We start from the raw sequence: 20,413 nt of genomic DNA on the forward strand, positions 1-20,413 counted from the left end.
AGGTTTGGGCTGAGAAACGGGGGGGCGCCGTCTTAGCTCGCTGCTGCTGAGGCGGCCGTTGGCGGCTCTGCGATGAGCTAGATCGCTTGGGCAGGAAGTGACGCATAGCCTGTGAGTCCTTACGGGCTTCGGTGAAGCGCTCGGCGAACTCCTTCACCGCTGGTCCAAACAGGCCGCTTTGGGAGATAGGCGCGTCGAGAAATGACGCCTTATCTGCATCCTTCATTTCTGTTAGCGTCAGCCACAGATGGCGCTCAAGGACAGTCAGGTTAGCCATAGCACGGCCGATGGATTGGGTGGTGGCTTTTGTAGCTCGCAGCGCTATGTCAGTGGCGCTGCGTAGGTCCTTAAATGCCTCAGGATCGGGTCCAGACTCGTCCATACTGCGGAGAAGTTTGGCTTGAAAAACCTGGAGGACAGCCATAGAGTGAAGCGCTGATGCAGCTTGGCCGGCGGCGGCGTATGCGCGACCGGCGAGAGCTGAAGTAGATCGGCAAGGCTTCGAGGGATGAGAAGCTTTAGCTTTCCATCCAGCGTTGGAGGGTGGACACAGATGATTGGCCACAGCTTCCTCGAGGGGCGGAGTCCCCTCATAGCCTCTTTCTTTCGCGCCGTCCACAGAGGAGAGCGACAAAGAAAAAGAAGGCTTCAGGCGAGCGGAGTGCGGGGCTTTCCACGACTTCGTGAGTTCGTCGTGAACTTCCGGGAAGAAGGGGGAGGGTCTTTGTCGAGGGGCCTGTCGGCGCCCCTGCAGGAACCACTCGTCCAGTCGGCTGCGGGCGGGTTCTTCCGGGGAAGACCAATCGAGCCCGAGGTCTTCCACGGCCTTAGAGAGAATGCGGATGATCTCAGAGTCCATGCTGGAGCCCGCGCTCGTGCCCGCTAATTTCGATGGCGCGGGGTCGAAGGACGAGCCCGGCCAATCGTCGGATGCAGCATCACAGGAAAAACTGTCATCCTTATCATCGTCATCCCCTGACGCGCCAAACGAGACGAGCCCCATCGCTCCGCTGGAGGGGTGCTGGTCCGCCTGTGTGAACTGGACTGGCGGCGGGGAGTCTTCGGGTGGTGGTGAAGCACGCGGGGATTGGCCCGGCGTGACATCACTGCAAACCGCGTGCTCCGGCGGCCTCTGTGAGCGGCGTTTTTTCTTTCGCGGCTCGACTAGAGGAGATGGCAGCACGGAAGAGGTGGGCACTTTCGCGGTGAAAACGGCGAAGCGAGGGCGCAGCTCGGTGAGGCCCAGGGCGTCACACTCGGGACATCCGCCTCGAGTAAGGGCAGCCTCTGCGTGGTCCGGTCCCAAGCAGCGGGCGCAGATGATGTGACGATCCCCGTCCTGAAGAGGGCCTCGACACGAGGCGCAGGAAGGCATTTGAAACAACGCCTTGGAAATTTGACTCTTTTAGAAAAAGTGTCGCGGGGGCGAACACTGATAGCTTTGTAAAAGGATATAGATGGTGCGCGCCGGATGGCTTAGCAGAAGGCGATCGAAGGCGGCTGAAGGCGCCGGCGTCCTCGAAGCAGTCCTGCTGTAGGCTTGTCGACGGCGGCGGCGAAAAGACTCCAACAAATCCGGAGGATCCAGCGAAGAGAAGGTTCTTTGCTGAAGGAGATTAAATCTAAAGAACTCAGACGACGGGGCGCCCAATATATAGCCCTTGGCCACGCCCATCTTGGCGGGCTCTGACGCGCGTGGGCGCGAAGCACGCTCATTGGAAGCGGGTTCAGAGTCGCCCCGTCATTGGTTCGTGCAAGTTGCCGCAGCACAGCCAATGACCGAGCTGCCTCGCTCATTGCTGTATGCTGTGCAGCTGCAATGCGTTTTACATAAAGACTTCAATATTTCTCGAGAAAAGGAGTTTTCCCATAGCGTGAAGCTATTACGCAATAGGAGGAACCTCTCGAAAGGGAACATTTTATTTCAGAATTTCTTAGTATTTGGTTTATTCCAAAGTGCCAAACTTGCTTATTTGGTTGGTTAGTGGCCTAGAAATAGTGCAGAATCTGAAATATTTCTCATAAAGTTTGTTTCATTTCTTTGTTTTAAATGTCTCAAAATTTGTCCCTTGTTTTATTTACAGGTTTGAAAATTACTTAAAATGCCTACTGGCATTTTCTGCTTCTTTTTTCTTTTTCTTTATTATTGCAATGCAGGTAATCTAGCCTTTATAAAAAAAAAAGCCTGAAAGCCTGATTTGGTGACCAAAAGCTTTTCTTTCTTTCTCACCCTAGAAAGTGACTTAAAGTGACTAGTCAGTCGACCATTGTTATAACCACCACTGCAGTTCAGTGAACATGACAGTAAAGGCACGTTCACACCAAGGACTATAACAATAATGATAAAGTTATAGTTACAAAATTCGTTCTAAATATAAAAGAATAGTCCACAACACAACTATAACAATAATAGCACAGAGAAACTATATCATTGGAATCACTTTCAGAATTAGAATGCAGTGCACCCCTTGTCTCCATTGGCTCTATCACAGTTCCCTACAATGGTGGAAATGGTTCACATCGAGGTCAGAATCAAGTCTCCAGGTGTCCTGCAGAATAGTAAGCTGTATCCCCCTGAACAAGTCTGGTGACATGTTGAAGGCCAGCCTCTTGTTATGAGATGTGCTCTGAGAAACACAGCAACCTTGCTAATAGAAGTGTTTTTTCCTGATATCCCACCCACTTATCAAAGGGCTTGAGTAGGGCTATTACTCTTCCTTAGTTGCCTCAGCTGATTGAATTCTGGGATTGCTTGCTCTCATTTTTTGCACAACAAAGCTAGCTGAAATGAAATGAAATGAAATGACGGTACACTAGCTTGATGTTCTTGCTTTTTGGGAAAAAATGCAGTCAGGCCTGACCATGTGTAGTGTAAGGAAGAGCACTTGTCATTTATTCAGAAAATGTAACCTAAAGATTTAAAATTTTGCCTCAAACAGCTTATGTGTGAATTAAATGTATTAAAAATAAACAATATTAAAAAATATATTTTTAAACTTAATCGAGAACTATGCCATTAAACTAAAAGTATAAGTCTGATCTTCCATTCGTAATGACCATAATTGTTGTGATGGCCTGTGATAAAATGTAACAGTAAATGAAAAAGCTCTGTAACACTTGCTAAAATCAATACAAAACATCCTCAAACACGAACACATCTTAAGATTATTAAAAATGGGTAATCTCGCGGTGAGAAAGTTAGTATGAAAAATACAAATTTTTATAAACTTTGAACCTCTAAGATACACAAAATGTAAGTGTAAAATCTACACTTGCATGTTTTAAATCATCCACACTTTAATATAATCCATTTTAATATTGCAGATATATGCAATTCTGTTCAAAAGTATTTGTTTTAAATATTTAATATTTTATTATAAATGATTAATTTTTAAATGAATACTTTAATTCAGGGTGGATGCATTAAATTTATCAACAGTGACAGTAAAGTAATTTTTAATATGTAACAAAAGATTTAAAGTAAATGCTGGTCTTTTAATGTAGAAAAACTGAAAACAGTATTTTAAATAATATTTTTCAATGGTATAGTTTTTATTGTATTTTTAATTTTTTTAAATGGTGAGCATAAAATACTTATTTCAAAAACATTCAAAATAATCTTACAGACAGCAAACATTTGAATGGTAGTGTATGATTTGATTTATTATAGATAAAATTGTGACCATAAATCTAAAAATTACAAAGGAAGACATTGTTACTGTCACGATCTTGGTGTGTTCTAGTCAAGACAGGACAATACACAGGAAAACGTCTCGGTTACATATGGTAACCCATGTTCCCTGAAAGAGGGAACGGAGACGTTTGTTGGAGGGATCCGACAGAAATAGGATCCCTACCAACACGCCATGTTGTTGGCCCTTCCAGTGCCCTGCATAAGTCTCACTTCTCTCCCTTTATTAGGGGCAGAAGCTTATGCGGGGAGTCCTGGCCACTGATGTTCCGCAAGACCCACTCAGTGAGAACATTGGATAACACTGGGAAAGCGTGCCCTTCCTAGGGGGAGGAGAACGCTGCGGAAGCCACGACCTGCCCGGAGGGAAATAACGTGAAGAATACACATATGGACTAGCCAAGCAGGGTAGTGCAACATATGGAAGTCTCTGGGGTGGTGCCAGCCTACTCCTAGGGGGGAAGCGCACCGCTCTGCCAAGGGAAAGACACTGGCTAGCCGACAGGGTAGCCGTACTGTGGAATTTACACATATGGGGTCACCGCAGGGACCGCTACATATGGACACCCAGACAGGTTCCTCAATGCATACGAAGGTTAGGCCTGGCGTCAGACGCTCCGCAACGTCTGACTGCCATAGGGGTGACGGAGGAAACTGTCTCCGGGGAACACACTGGAGCAAATAGACGCACGTATCTGGCCGACCAGGCGAGAATGGCGTAGCAAGCCGACACTTGAGCGGGTTCCCCGCGTTACAGGCCACTTGGGGCAAGTATAGTGGGCTAACTTCTGCTTGGAGACAGCCTTTCCCTTCTGCTGGCCTCCGTAACAGACGAAGAGCTGGTCTGAGGTCCTAAAGCTTTGCATTCTGTCCACGTATAACCGCAAGGAGCAGACGGGACAGAGAAAAGCCAGGGCTGGGTCTGCCTCCTCCGAGGGCAGCGCTTGCAGGTTCACTACCTGGTCTCTAAAGGGCGTGGTAGGAACCTTGGGCACATATCCGGGCCGAATTCTAGGCACGATTCGTCGACCGAAAACGCTTGCAGGTCCCCTACCCTCTTGATAGAAGCCAGCGCCGCCAGGAGCGCTGTCTTTAGTGACAGGATCTTTAGCTCTGCTGACTGCAGTGGTTCGAAGGGAGGTCTCTGCAGTGCGCTGAGCACCAGAGACAGGTCCCAAGAGGGTATAAAGGGGGGACGAGGCGGATTTAGTCTCCTTGCCCCCCTCAGGAACCTGACAATCAGGTCATGCTTTCCCAATGACTTACCTTCAACTGCATTGTGATGCGAGGCAATAGCGGCGACATGCATAAAGATGATAACCGACAGTGAACTGAACAAAACAGGAAGTATATATACACTGAAGCAAAAAAGGGAACTAAATAAGGCACAGGTGTAATTAATCAGAAACCAAGGAAACTAACAAGGGGATTAACAAGACTAAACAGAAAAGAAACACAAGAAATAGGCACATGAATGAAAACAATGAAATCTAACATACTGACAGTTACTTGGCTTGAAATGCTGTATGTTGCGGCTCAGTGGGTATATGAGGTCCCCGGTTCTTCCCCTTTCTATTTGGACTTTGCATGTTCTCTCTGTGTCAGCGTGGGTTTCCTCCGGGTGCTCCTGTTTCCCCCATAATCCAAAAACATGCAGTATTGGTGAACTGGAGTCGCTAAATTGTCTGTAGATATTGAATGTGTGTGTGTTGTGTGAGTCCCAAGCCATGTAATGGGGGGGCGGTTGAGGAAAGACTTGGCAACCTACCCTGGAAAAATCATTGCATATGGCGAGAGATAGCCCATATAATCACCAAGAGTCGGATACAGCTGAAATGGTTAATGAATGAATGAATTACAAATGCTACATTTAAATATTGCTGTTTTACTACATATCAGAGCAAGTGCTGCTTTTTTTACAGTAATGTACTGTTTTATTCATCATTTAGGCAAACCTGCAGCACATGATCCAAGTGTTTCTGTTCAGACTCTGCATAGTCCATTCAACTAAAATTTAATTGACCAGCAAAATGCTCTTGGGGTTTTTTGGGGTTTACAGACGCACATTCCCTGAGGCTGCATAATAGTCCATTACGTCTATGATTGAAAGACACAGCAGTAAAAACAATGTTGTGCATCATTCTCATTGTATACTGTTTTTGTGCCTCAGGCCCAGTGGGATGGTTTGACTGGACGGATAGTCCTTAACAAGACTGATGGTCTGCGGAAAGAGTTCAACTTAGACCTCATCAGCCTCAAGGAGGATGGCACGGCGAAGGTGAGTCAGCTCAGCTGGACCCTGAAGAGAGACTGCTGCTATCAGCAGAGTGAATGGAAACCTTGAGCCAAGTGTCTTAATGTATTTCGTGTATGGATTCAATTAAACTGAATATGTTGTTTTGAAAGCAGACATATTTATTAGCCAGATCATTTTTTGACCTTGTTGCTCTCATGCTGATTACACAACTCTTCAATTCTTTCTAAAAGCGAGTGGCTGATGGTGCAGCACGACCTACTAAATTATGGACAAAGGTTTGTTCCAGTCTTGGTTTCATTCCATGAGTTTGTGATTAAGACCTGTGGAGAGCTTGGATTTCCTTTCCTTCAGTAAACCAAGTGCCCTTTCATCGGCTTCCCTCTCCCTGCAGAAATCCCTTCACTTCCTTATCGAAAGAGATCGCTGCCAGTCACTTCAGCCAGAATGTCTTGCTGAGATGCATAATGTGTGCCAGTTTTAGTTATGAAAGTTAAATCACCTTCCTCAATATCCAGCACTGTAAAATACGTACTTTTTTCCACAATCCTTCGCGCCTCAGTAAGAAACGCATCTCCATAAAAGCCTGCTCAGGCGCGTAGAAAAATGTACATGAATCCACAGGCAGATATTTAGAGAGCAGCTCTAATCTACTTTCAAAGTTCATTTGAATAAGTCGCTCATTTCAGACTCATATGAGCTGTGTGACAAGTGCCATACATAAACATAGACTAGATTAGGCTTGTGTTAACAAAGGGTTTATCGAACAGAGAAAAAAGCAAGCCCTCCATCAAGCGGTTTCAATCTTTTACTGCTGACATCCTGTTTTAAAGGAGTCATGTCATACTTTTCTCTTATGTTATTTTTTTAAGATCCTGTATAATGTTAGTCAAATTGGTTTAATTTAATTTTTTAAGCTACTAATACTATCTCTCTGATCCTTAGAATTAGATGGGCTGCTTTTATTAAACATTATTTATTAAATAATAAATTCTTGTTGATTTCTGAAACGCTTTTATCTCATAAGATCAAGGATTATTTGATTCCTATAACGTATTTTTTAGTCTAAATAAGAGCTATGCTGTCAGGTAACCGGGTAATACCTTCTTTTGTGACATAAAATATCTGTCTGTCTGTCTGTCTGTCTGTCTGTCTGTCTGTATGTCTGTCTGTCTATCTGTCTATCTATCTATCTGTCTATCTATCTGTCTGTCTGTCTATCTATCTATCTATCTATCTATCTATCTATCTATCTATCTATCTATCTATCTATCTATCTATCTATCTATCTATCTATCTATCTATCTATCTATCTATCTATCTCAGTATTCATATCAAACTCAGGAGTAATACATTTAAAATAATCATAACCACAATATTATTTTAATTAGTTGTATACAATAATTTAACAAAATTATCTCTACAAACAAATAATACAAATATAAAACAAATAAATAAAAATAACAACAATAATAACAGTTATATAAAATCTTTACATTTGATATAAATTTGTAATGTTTTCCTAGGAGAAACTTTAAAAAAATACAACAATTTAGCCTGATGACATTGTGTCGTTTTTTTATAGAAGCTTTGACTTCTTAAAAGTGTAAAGCACTGTGAGGCTTCGAAATCTTCACATCTTTACACATTTTCCATCTACTTATGCTTCTTGTGTTCATATTTCATATTCATATTTGAAGTCCATTAACCGGAATAGCAGTGGAGATAACAGAAAAGCTTCATAAATTGCAGAAACGTTGGAAAGAACTTGTTTCTGCTTCATTGACCTAGAGAAATACAGCAGTATAAACCTACTTGTCCTCATCTTGAAATGTACACTGAATATTCTAGAGCTATATGCATAGATACATATACAGTATATATATATTTGTTTATCAAGTAGTAGATTACTAAAGGCTCACACTTTTATTTCAAGAGAACTATTTAACCTTCTGATATAGTGCACAGAACTTTACAAGTCATTTGTAGCATTTATGGTGTGATGTTGCATCCATATCAACATGTCTGATAACCATCGACCCTTTCTCATACTTCTTTTTGACCCTTTCTCATACCTCCATCTTTATATGTTGTGTTTTTTATTTATGACAACATCAATTCAACATGGCTAGCAAAAGTGGAAAGTAGTGCACTTAAGATGATATATTTATGAGCTTCTATTTTATTGGACAGATGTGTAACTCTAAAAAAAAATCTCTGAAAAGAAATATTGAGTGTTTATATTATTGTTGTTTTTTTCTTTGTGTTTTCATAATTCATGTACACAATTCATTCATAATTTGTAGAGCATGCATTAAATAGGAAAGCATTTTACTGGATTTTATTGAGCAGGGAAGGAGTGTTTTACAGTCAAAGGCATTCAGTGAATTAGGACTAGATTCTTTAATTTTCTTTCATTAGGTTTTTTCCTTTCCTTTCCTTTCCTGACCTATTTAATGAGTCTGCAGTGATGAAGTCCTTCTTTCACTGTCATTTCATGTGCTCAGAAACAGAGACTCATGTGCTTCATGCCTTGTCATTTCTATATTGTATTGTTAGATTGGAGTGTGGAACTCTTATACAGGCCTCAACCTGACTGAGGTAAAAGACAGTAAAAACATCACAGACTCTCTGGCTAACAGAACGCTTATCGTCACCACAATCCTGGTAAGAATCCAATCAGTTTTAAAACAAGTTATAATTCCATGTTATGTTAAAAATTCTTTTCAGGGATCACAATTATTTTTAGTTGGTCAGATTTGTATTTGCCTGTGAATAGTTTCACTGGCCCACCAAATGAACAAAGAAATATATACTAATATATATTTCCCATTTATTTTATTTTATTGTTATTCGCCATTACAGCTATAAATTCACTCAAACACTTCAAAAATTAGACTGCACACTTTGCAAAATGACTAATTTTGAGCAGTTCTTCTCAATTCATCTCATCTGACCAGCTAACTTTGCCTCTGTGACATCTGACCTACATGTGAATTTATCTTGTGAACAGGAAAACCCCTACGTTATGTATAAGAAGTCTGACAAGGCGCTATATGGGAACGATCGCTTTGAAGGCTACTGTCTAGATCTGCTAAAGGAGCTCTCCAACATCCTGGGATTCACCTATGAGGTCAAGCTGGTTTCTGATGGCAAATATGGAGCTCAGAATGACAAAGGCGAATGGAACGGCATGGTTCGGGAACTAATCGACCATGTGAGTGATCTCCCACAAAGGGTATTTTTTATCATCCAAATGCAGTCTTTGTAGATGATCTTCTGCCTTTCCACCTCATTATATTTCAGTTTATATCACACTATTTAGAGACTAGAACCAGACTGTCTTTGACAACTGATTAACCAAGATATTTCAGCTTGTAATGGATGTTTTTGTAACTTGGCTCCTCTCAGGCAATTTAGCAGTGCTGAGAATTATGTTTATTTACAGCAAGTGTAAGTAGTCCAAAAGTATTGATAGGAAGACTACAATTGTGTATTCAAAACATCAAGGTGCAGGTTCATTAAAAGTACTTCTACTTTAATGAGAAAGTTTTTTTCCAAGGACAAGGGCATTTGTGTTTTCATCTGGCTGTTTTATATCAATATTTTTTCTTAATACTTTGCCAACCCCTAGTGTCTTCATAACTCATTTATTTGTCAGTATGGTAGAAGTACAAAGTCTGACAATCTACAAAAGCTTTCTTTAGTTTAAATAAACTTCATAAAACAACAGGAAGCTTCAAACAGCCAGTCAGTTTTCACCAAAGCCCTGTTGTGGGATCCATCTCTGCAGGCGTCACTTGTTTCTATCTTAGTGATTGAACTCTAATATTAACTGCATCTATCTGCATTTTTTCCAGCAGTACAAGTTCCCATCGCCTTGTGTACCTCTTCTTGTCCCCTTAACCAGATAGCTGACCTGGCTGTGGCTCCGCTGACCATCACTTATGTCAGAGAGAAAGTTATCGACTTCTCCAAACCCTTCATGACCTTGGGCATCAGCATATTGTACCGAAAACCAAATGGCACCAATCCAGGTGTGTTCTCTTTCCTCAACCCCCTCACCCCGGATATCTGGATGTACGTGCTGCTGGCCTGTCTTGGAGTGAGCTGCGTGCTTTTTGTGATAGCCAGGTATGGATGAAACTTCTGCATCTTGGAAATATAGCAAAACAAATGTGCAGATTGGGTTTAAGATCTAGGAACACTGACCCAATTGTTCAAAAATGTCTTTCAGATGTTTTACAGTTTGACATAACATGAGGAGACACATTATCAGGCTGTCATTTGAAGAATATGGCTGTTATCTGCAGCTTAGGGAACATCGTACATCTCTCTTTGAAGCTTTCAAGAATTATTTTCACTCTCGACTTCACTCTCGACAGTCTGATTTAAAATATAAAGCTGTTTTGCAGATTGTGCCTACAGATATCAAGTTTTTTTGTGGGAGTGCATTTAAAGCAGTGTATTTTTCTCATGTTATATCATTGCTCTTGTGAGATGCCAGAATCAAAATGCTGATTTGATCTTGAAACAGATCAATAAGTAATAAACACAGCGCCCAGACTTTATTATATTGCTGTCGGATTATAGATTAATGATGTAAAAATTTCAGTCATGGTTGTCCAGATCCACTTTTTCCCCGAATGCATAATGCACTTTCTCAGTCGGTAATGTTTTGTATTTTGTATGAGTGAGCATAAGGTTGCGTCTGTATTTTAACCCAGTTCATAATCCTTAGCCCTGGGCAATTGTCCACATCTACCTAAAAAGAATATCAAGAGAGCTATGCTACCTCATCAGAGCCAGATGATTGATTGCTTCAATTAAAATGCAAATGGTCAATAAAAACGCTGTCCAGTCAGACTCTGTTAATGGACATCTGGTGGGGTCTCAGTGTTAGTGTGGTTCATGTGCACTAGGTGACCCATTTGTTGTCTGCTGGAGGCCTTTTAAACTGTGATCTTGAAATTTGGCACCTTTGATAGCAGACATACAGCAGTTTATAGAGTGAGCGTCTACACACCGTGAGGCATGACTAATGAGTCTTGTGACATGTTCTGATCAGGCGTCGATTCACCATGGGAGTTTTATAAATTACCCAATTCATGAGTGGTAAAATGGAGGATGTGTCTTTCAGACGCTCTTGTGTAATCATAATGTCTGTCAAACTGAAATTTCTACCAATTGTTTCCAGCACTGTAAAAGTGTAAAAAGTGAATGTCTTATTGCTACCGTATAGGGACTTTTATTGGTTTAGTCTATATAGTCTATAGTCAGGTTAATCTGGTCATCTTAAATACAGTAATAAGGTTTGTCAGTTGATAAAAATGTTTATACATTATACGATGTGGCAATTAATTAATCGTGGAAGACAAAAGCAATGAATAAGCATTACAACATGTTGACAAAAGGTACTTTATGGAATTATTTAGTTTAATATTTTTACTAACGAATCTTATAATTGTAATAATTAATACATAAATTAATTATTTTATTTTATAATTAATCACACTAAGTTTAATTATTAAATTGACACCCCTATAAATAATATTTTCTGTGAATTCTCACAGGAATAAAAACAGCTATTTAACATTACATGTGTTAAAACACAGAAGCAGAAAAAATCAATGAAAAAAAATTACAAGAACTTACAAGATCTTTTTTTATTATATTAATTATATTTTCAATAATTAAGTTTATCATTTGAATAATATAATGTTATACATAATCACACTAATTTTACATTAAATTGACAGACCTATAAATTATATTTTTTGTAAATTTTTACATGAATTAAATTAAAATGTTCATAAAGAAGCACATAAGTTTCTTTTCCAGCTCTCCCTTCGTTTTGCTAACTGGACAGATTAGAACACTGAAAAGTTTTCCCATAAAATGAGATGTTTATTAACCTTCGTTCCTAGCAGTTATTGATAGCCTGTTGGCAAGAAGAAAACATTTTTAGCTGTTCTTGTCAAATATGCAGCCTCTCAAACACAGTATTAATACTCAGTCTTCTGTGTTGTAAAGTCTGTTTTCTTTGATTCTCGACAGGTTCACACCGTATGAATGGTATAACCCTCACCCCTGCAACCCCTCATCTGAAGTGGTTCAGAACAACTTCACACTGTTGAATAGTTTATGGTTTGGTGTCGCAGCTCTAATGCGTCAAGGTATGTTACACACAACACTGCAAAAGTTCTGCGTTGTTTTAGCTGATAAAAAAACACTGAAACAAGTGCCATTTATTTAGATAAAGAAAAATGTCACAAGCACTGTGGTTGCTCTGCTACATCTGTTTTAGCTTGAGGGTAGTTGCCTTTATACATTCACCAACAATCACCCTGAGACCAGTTGGTTGAAATGAATAGAAATTTTTTATCCAGAAAAAGGAAAGTTGTTGTGTGGTTTGTTTTTGAATTTTTTTTTTTTTTTTTTTTTTTTTTGATTTCATTCAATTACATTCATACAGTAGGGCACAGTTCTAAGTCACAACCAGTAATTTAATTGATTTTTGTTCTGACTTGCAAACTTTTAGCTTGGTTTCCTCTGGTGTAATAGATGCTAGTGAGAAGAGGTCTGTAGGTTCCGCTACAGAAGGCATGAAACAAAATGGATGACCTGTCAGGTGTGCAGAAAAGTGTAAAACGCCAAGATCGTCTTTAATGAGCACAGGAGAACCAGACAAATCATTATGCAGCATAGTCTGACCTCAAGTTACAGAGAGATTTCTTCTGAAATATTAGATAAATCTTATTTACATCAGAGGGGCCATTCAGCCATGAAGATGGAAATTTGCAGAAAAGTGGAGTGCAGTTGCGGGCATTTCATGTCACTGGTGGATTTTAGGGTATTCCATTATGGTTAAAGCAGGTCATATTTATACTATGTGAGAAAAAAAGTCAGCATGAAATGAAAATTGACCCTATCTATTTTGTAAATGCATGTTATTAATCTTAGTGTGAACAAATCATCCACATACATTTTTTGTTTTGTTTTTTTTCCCGATCACAATATCTTCAGAAAAATATCTCTCTGATGACGTATGCTGGACTTATTTAGACCTCATAAAACCCAGCCTCATTCTTAAAATTGACAGCAAACTTGCAGTTTTGAGCGCACGTTCTCTACATCTCAATCCAATCAACAACTGATGGATATAACCAAGTCCTTTTATTTCAATTAATAATAATAGGAATATCTAAAAATTTCATTTGATAAATAACTAATGCTGATGTAGAATAGTGTGTTTACATAGAAAATATACATAGTCTTAATCAGCAAATAACAGGTTAATTCTAATTCCGTTCTAAGGGTTAGAGAGAGATAGTGGGAAATGGTCATGTAAAACTAGATTCGATTTGTTGGCACACAAAAAAAGCTTTGGCTATGATCAAAAAAGTGATAATTATTTACGACATGACCTCTTTAATATGATCAACAGGCTTTTTGAAACCCACACACATAGTGTTAATTGGGCTCATTTAGTTTGTATTCATCTTGTTTGGATATTTTTGTGTTGTGCTATGTGTTCACATTATTACCTACCACAGCTAAACCTCCTACATGAGGTTACTGAAATAACCTTGTTATCTTTTTTATCTCATCAATTAAAGCATGCAGGGTTTTACCAATTAGCCAACGGTAGAAAATGAGAACATAAAATCACAAAAAATAGTTTTTGTCCTTATGTTGACAGAACAATATTTTAAGATATTTTTATTGTTTGGGTTTTCATCAGCTGTCTAGATGATTTTCCTCTTCATTTTCTTCAATAAATAGATTGATATTCTTGTCTTGCAGTGTGATAATATCAGGGCTATGATTGACAGTTGTGTCCTCCCCATGCCATTTAAGAGTAAGACATAGGTCAGTAGTTAGCATTTAGCCATGCTAATTATCTGAGATTAGCAGCACAGCTTTTCCAAAGGAACAAACACACCTCATGGTGTCTGTCAATGAGCTGTTGCTCCCCAGGTGGCTAATGTAAAAGTGTTTGGTATCTTTCAAAAGGATTTATTAGCATGAACATTACTGAAAGGTCGAGATCATGCATTAGCTCTGCTAAAAAAAAACATTAAACAACCCTTGAACAGTTTTTACTGCTGGTTTTTAGCCAATTTAGCTAGCCAGACTAACTGACTAGTCCAACTAAATCCAAAACAAATTAGCCTGACCATCTTAAACACACTAAATTGGGTTAAACTGTTTTTTTTTGGTTTTTTTTTTTTGGTGTTGTCTTTTCAGTTAGCTACACTAATGCTAATAGAGCCATTTCGAAAATAATAAACACTATCTTTTACATTTAGCTATTTTCCTCCTTTTGAATTTAAAAGAAATATAGATCATAATACATAACCATTATCCACTCTTTACTCATGGCTGACTACTTTAAAGTACTACTTTTTTGCCGACTGCTTTGGTGGGTAATTACTGTTCTGTTGTTAGATATATTGCTTGGATCAAAGGTAATAATTTAGCTGGCAATTTTAAAGTTGCGCTCTATATGACACAAGACATACAAATGCACAGTACACACACTGTGAATTTGTGCTGTTCCAACTTCCAGCTACCTCAACTGGGCATCTATGCATGAAAGACGATCCATGCAGACTTCGATTCACTGGTCTGTCTTTCTAATTACAAAACGAACATATATGGGAGGATAACTTCCTATTAACTGATTAATATATCTTGATAGTACACCTAGTTTATCAGAGTGGTGACTTTGCTTATAAGGACAGATTCATAGACATATTCTGTTTTTCTTGGCTTTTCACAAGGATAAAGTACAGTTCTTATGATGGTTTCATTTTCTAGCGATCAAAGCCCTGAGTCATCCAGCCAGCCATAGTGAAAACCCTCAGTTAGAATAACACACATTAGATTTCTCATTTAGCTGAAGGTTAAAAGCTAGAGTCAGTGTGATGAGAGCAAACGTAATATGAGCCTTTGATAAAAAAAAATAAACCCATTTAGGTTGTCACAGCGAGCTTCACGCTGCTCATGGGGTCCTGGGTGACTCTCAGTCCCTTGTGTGTGGGGTTTTTTGAGGATGTGTGTGTGCTTGCTTGTGTATCAGGGTTGTTTTCTCAGAGGAGACAGTGCTTTAAAATATCAGAATAAAAACTTTAACAGTACAAAAGTAATACAAAACAAATATTGCGAAATAGTAGATGAAATGGTGTGTAAACCACTTTTGTAATGTAATACTGTTCAACAGATAAAGATTCATATAGAGGCAGCATCTCTTTCACTCAAGCTTATTCACTTAGAGGGGCCAAAAAATTGAGATGAAAAAAACTAACATAAGCTCAGATCAATCTGTTACAAAAAGACCTGTCCTATTTAAAAGAAAATAAGTTGATTCAAAGGTTTAATCCAATATTTGGCAATAACATAGCATAAAGAGAGAATTAAAAGTGTTTTTTTTAGGCCAGTCTTTTTTGACCAGGAACAAGGTCGAGAGAGAAAAAAGCACCAATATGATCTTACAGTTTCTGGGAAGGTGTTATACCCTGTGTGAGAAAAGTCATTACGTTTTAGTCCAACACGATAACATTAACAAGCATTTTCGGGGCAAAAAGTAAGTGTCAAGAATGTTTTGTGAAACCGGCCACTGGTTTCACCTTTCATGTTGTTGTTGCCGTCTGTGTACACAAAGATAATAATTTATAGTGGATGTAAGAATCAGTTTCTAGTAACTACAGGTGTCAAATGTGTTCATCACATTTGAAAATTGTATCTAATGTTATTTAATTGAAAACCAACCAAACTTTTTTTGTTAAATGTCATTTGCTTGTAAAGCTGTCTTTGTTTAAATGTCACTTGGTTATGAATTTTGTTATCTATTGCAATGACATTCAAACATTTTTCCAGCATGGCTTAAGTGTCCAAGTACTTTTTGGGGCCAGTGTTTTGCTAAGCTTTTGTTTATTTCAGGATCTGAGCTGATGCCTAAAGCTCTGTCCACCAGAATCGTGGGAGGGATTTGGTGGTTCTTCACTTTAATCATCATATCTTCATACACGGCCAACCTGGCTGCTTTCCTCACAGTGGAGAGAATGGACTCCCCAATCGATTCAGCTGACGATTTAGCCAAGCAGACTAGAATTGAATATGGTGCAGTGAGAGATGGCTCCACAATGACTTTCTTTAAGGTAACATGTTCTCATCTTGCACGCAGAATCGATGTGCCATAACACACCGTTCACATAAAAGCTACTAAAATACAGAAGGATCAGCCAGCCACAATCCAAACACTCAGCAAATTATCAATTTTACAAGAGGCTGCCTGCACAGAAGGAGCTGGAGCTTTTAGGAGTAAGTTTATTGGATTTCTGCTAGGAAGTAAAAAAAGGAGATCAATCATGTGTGTCTGTCTCATGATAAGATACAAACTAATAAAACGGATGCAGAGTCACACACAGATGAGTTTTGAGTTATGTTAACCAGAAAATTTCACATCCAATAAATGTCCCCTCATACTGAGAGGGGAATTCCATAAATAAATTGCACTAGATTGTGCGCTTATTTGCACAGGATGTCTGCATTGTTTTAGTGCCATTCACAAAAGAAATTATGCTAATCAGGTAGCAATGCAAACACAGTGCAAAATTTGTTCTAATGGAATTTGACGAAAATTCTGTTTGCATTCTCACCAATAACAGTTTTTTATGGTGTTTTGTCCACATAAATGATTACATATTGTGTATGTATTTTCACTATACTGTTCAAAAGGATGCATTTATTTGATTAAAAATGCAGTAATATTGTGAAACAACTGTTTTCTATTTGAATATTTTTTCAAATCTTTATTCCTTTGACGGCAAAGCTGAATTTTCAGCATTATTACTCCGGTATTCAGTGACACATGATCCTTCAGAAAACATTCTATTATGCTGATTTGGAGCTCAAGAAACATTTCTTATCAAAGAATGAAAAGTTGTGCTGGATAATATTTTAGTGGGAACTATTGGGACTATAGGAATGCTCCAATCAATCAGCCGCAGATCGTTATTGGCCGATAATCAAATTCACAAAACGATCGCAATGCCCCCGATGTGTATGTAAACAGTTTACAACAGAGGCTTCTGCGCCAACTTTCTGCTTTGTAACTTTGAGAAACATTAGTAAACCATAGTAAATTGCACATCTTTATTTAGAGCAGATTGTCTCGATTCAAACTAGCGCACACACAACATAACGTAGTGCATAGATCTTGAGAAAATACTCACGGAGTGACATTACATGCTGCTTGGCTAAAGCTATAGACCTTATGTGGCCCCGCTCCTTTTCAGCGCTGCGCTCGTTCAGTTCTGTATTCCGGTTTGTATTTCCACAGCATGAAGGGAAGATTTTACGGATTTATGAACGAACCGCTTGTTTTAAAATCTTCCCGGTCTACTGACATTTGTTATGACATCAAACATTACAATGCTCATGATAGCTTTCGTTAACTCTACAATAATTAAATCCACTTCACCAGCTTATTATTCTTCGACAGCAATGCCATAAAATCTTCCGTAAAAAATGGAAGTTCAAACACAAAATTCTAAAGATGGTTGCGTGCTTGTTTCTTTGGTTATGTGTGTGGGACTTCTGGGATGGAAACTGGATCTTGCGTATGGTGAGTAGGGTTGGGCAATATGGCAAAAATATTATATTACCATTTTTTTCAGGAAAATCACGATTTTATCACGATTCTTTTGCATGTTGGTTTTACTATTTTGCAAGTGACTGAGCATTACAGCCAAACTAATGTCCCTATTTTAAAAACAAACCTTACAAGGAAACAAAGTATAAAATAAAAAAGAATAGACTTTTTTTATTTCTCAATACAATTTTTATTTTATTTTGATTGCTTTGAAATATAATCATTAAAAATGCCTTCAGGATGTAAGGAGTTAACAGTGTCAGTCATCAGAGAGCTTACATATTACTTATATAAAGCTTGAATGATCGGGATTGGTATTGGCCAATCATGATGACAAGAAATCGGTAGTTGCTATTGGCTGCAAAAATCCTGATCGGAGCATCCCTAGAAACTATGATACAATTTTTAATGATTTTTTAAATTAATCTTTTTTAACATAAATTACTATCAGTTCTGATCAATTTAATGCATCCTTGCTGAGTGCATTAGAAGTGTTAGTAAATCTTACCACAAATAAATGTACTACAAGTACATTTTGGCACCTCAAAGTAATGTACAATATGAAAATGGATATTCATTTTGAAACTTGTAAAATATTATATTTAACAGTTATTAAATGATTAGTGTTTTTAAAAATGAACTTTACGTAAGCTTTGAATTACAGCAGATGTGATATAAAAGTAAAAAAAATGAGCATGTACAATCGAATGTAAAAAATTAAATGAAATATAACAATATAATATCCAAGATAAATATCGGATGAAGGTTTATGCACTAAAATACTGTACATGCAGTATAAGACATCACAGAGTCCTTGCTAATACCTCAAGTGTACACATTCACAAATCCGCCTGAATCCTACTGAACTCTATTTACCTCCACCAATCAGGCCATCTACAATTCCAGTAATTCCAATAATCCAGTGATCTATCTTATAAGTAAGATCCACACATGTGCACCATTCATCATTTAGAGAGAGAGAGAGAGAGAGAGAGAGAGAGAGAGAGAGAGAAAGACAAACGAGTTGCACAGAAGTGTGTACAGAGGCTGGTGAGGGCTTTATCCACCGATATTGAAGAGTATGATTACATCCGCGTGTATCTGGAAAAATACAGGCCTGTGGAGAACCAAGACAAATCGAATCAGCTGTGAGAGATTTAGCACACAGCTGCCCCATTTCTCCCTGCTGTCCTCTGACACACTCAGACGCAACATTTTACAACTTGTCCCCTTTTGACTCGGCCTAATGAGAGATCAGGGTGAACTTATCAGACTTGAAAAGCCTATTCCAGTAGCTGATGAAAGATCCGAAGAAAAGAACTTTCTAGAATGAACAGAAATATCGATCCAGGTGGCGTGACTCGTGACTTTAATGTCTTTAGTACTTTTTGAAGGCTAAATCAACTCTTTGAAACTCTTTCAGAAATCAAAAATATCAACGTATGAGAAGATGTGGGCGTTCATGAGCAGCAGGAAGAACACAGCCCTGGTGAAAAACAACAAGGAAGGGATTACAAGAGTCCTGACCACTGACTATGCCCTCCTCATGGAGTCCACCAGCATAGAGTACATCACACAGAGAAACTGTAACCTCACCCAGGTCGGAGGCCTGATCGACTCTAAGGGCTATGGAGTTGGCACTCCAATAGGTAATGGTGCCCCACATATCATCTGACAGGCTGTTGAGCCCTCTAACCATGACCTTACTTGCCTCAGGCAATAAACGTGGCATGTTTTTCAGTATGTACTGTTGAGAATTTATTATAAAAGGAAAGACACACACTACACAACCAATTGAGTTTGAGTTGCTTTGCTTGATTTAGTTCTGGCCTGATCATTTGCTGCATTCCATCCAAAGTCTGGATTTGATGTCTCCGATACATGTGTGGGGAAATATTATTAAAATATTTTAATTATATAAATTATTTTGTTATACAATTCATATATTTCTAGTATATGTCCCTATATTTTATATTTCCATAAATATTATTTATAAATCATTGCAGATTAAATTGCATTGACTTCAGTTTCATAAAATACATAAAATAAATATAGTATATATAAAATGTATTTATATTATTATATATATACAGATTACTATTGCATAATATATTGTATGTATGCAGACATTTCTATATAAAATATAAATGAAATTAAGTGTGTATATCTATATTGAATATTTATTAATTATTGTAGATTAAATTCTATTGACTTTATGTATATAAAATATGAATAATTTGGAACTTTTATTGCAATTTATTTTAAAATAGGTACGCAACCAACAATGATAAGCTCATTGTTATTATAATGTTATGATTAAAATTTAATAACAGATAAATGTTAATAAAAGGTAAAAGCAATAAAAAACAACATTTTTGAAGTCAATTTAGTAATCGAAACAACATACAGTATAAAAATTGGATATTCATTTTGAGATTTGCTAAAGATTAAAATGAACAGTTATGAAATATTCATGTTTTTAAATTAAATAAGTATCACAAAAGGTAACACTTTATTTTACAGCGTCGTTGTTATACGTTATACAACAGTAAATGCATAATTTCATGCACATATTCCTAATCCTAACCCTTAACCTATAGTATATTTTGTTTATATTTCTCAGCACATATATGTTTAATTACACTGTAACAAGGACACCTTAAAGTAAAGTGTAACCTCACTAAATTAAATAAAACTCTAATATAAAACTAAGATATATTGTGTGCATCCCTACTTTAAAATGATCGAAGTTGGAAGTTTAGCTTCAAGTGCTGTTCTATTGCACTTGTGTAGGACTCTTCTCTAAACT

General features: G+C 38.1%; 1 protein-coding gene across 5 annotated transcripts in view; it reads left to right on the forward strand.

Moving 5' to 3' along the window:
- The window catches only part of grik1a (glutamate receptor, ionotropic, kainate 1a), an 88,279-nt gene that overhangs the window by 61,449 nt on the left and 6,417 nt on the right, over positions 1 to 20,413 (forward strand). For 3 of the 5 annotated variants that reach the window (XM_056247716.1, XM_056247719.1, XM_056247717.1), the window contains exons 8-15: positions 5,862 to 5,969; positions 6,179 to 6,223; positions 8,505 to 8,612; positions 8,959 to 9,162; positions 9,856 to 10,079; positions 12,003 to 12,121; positions 15,891 to 16,108; positions 19,028 to 19,253. In XM_056247716.1, the coding sequence (XP_056103691.1) occupies positions 5,862 to 5,969; positions 6,179 to 6,223; positions 8,505 to 8,612; positions 8,959 to 9,162; positions 9,856 to 10,079; positions 12,003 to 12,121; positions 15,891 to 16,108; positions 19,028 to 19,253 (1,252 nt within the window). The remainder of the gene's footprint in view (positions 1 to 5,861; positions 5,970 to 6,178; positions 6,224 to 8,504; positions 8,613 to 8,958; positions 9,163 to 9,855; positions 10,080 to 12,002; positions 12,122 to 15,890; positions 16,109 to 19,027; positions 19,254 to 20,413) is intronic. The other 2 variants (XM_056247718.1, XM_056247720.1) reach the window with 1 other exon arrangement.

Source organism: Rhinichthys klamathensis, unplaced genomic scaffold, assembly GCF_029890125.1.
Source record: "Rhinichthys klamathensis goyatoka isolate OS25496 unplaced genomic scaffold, OSU_Roscu_1.1 h1tg000050l_1, whole genome shotgun sequence".
Taxonomy (NCBI): Eukaryota; Metazoa; Chordata; class Actinopteri; order Cypriniformes; family Leuciscidae; genus Rhinichthys; species Rhinichthys klamathensis.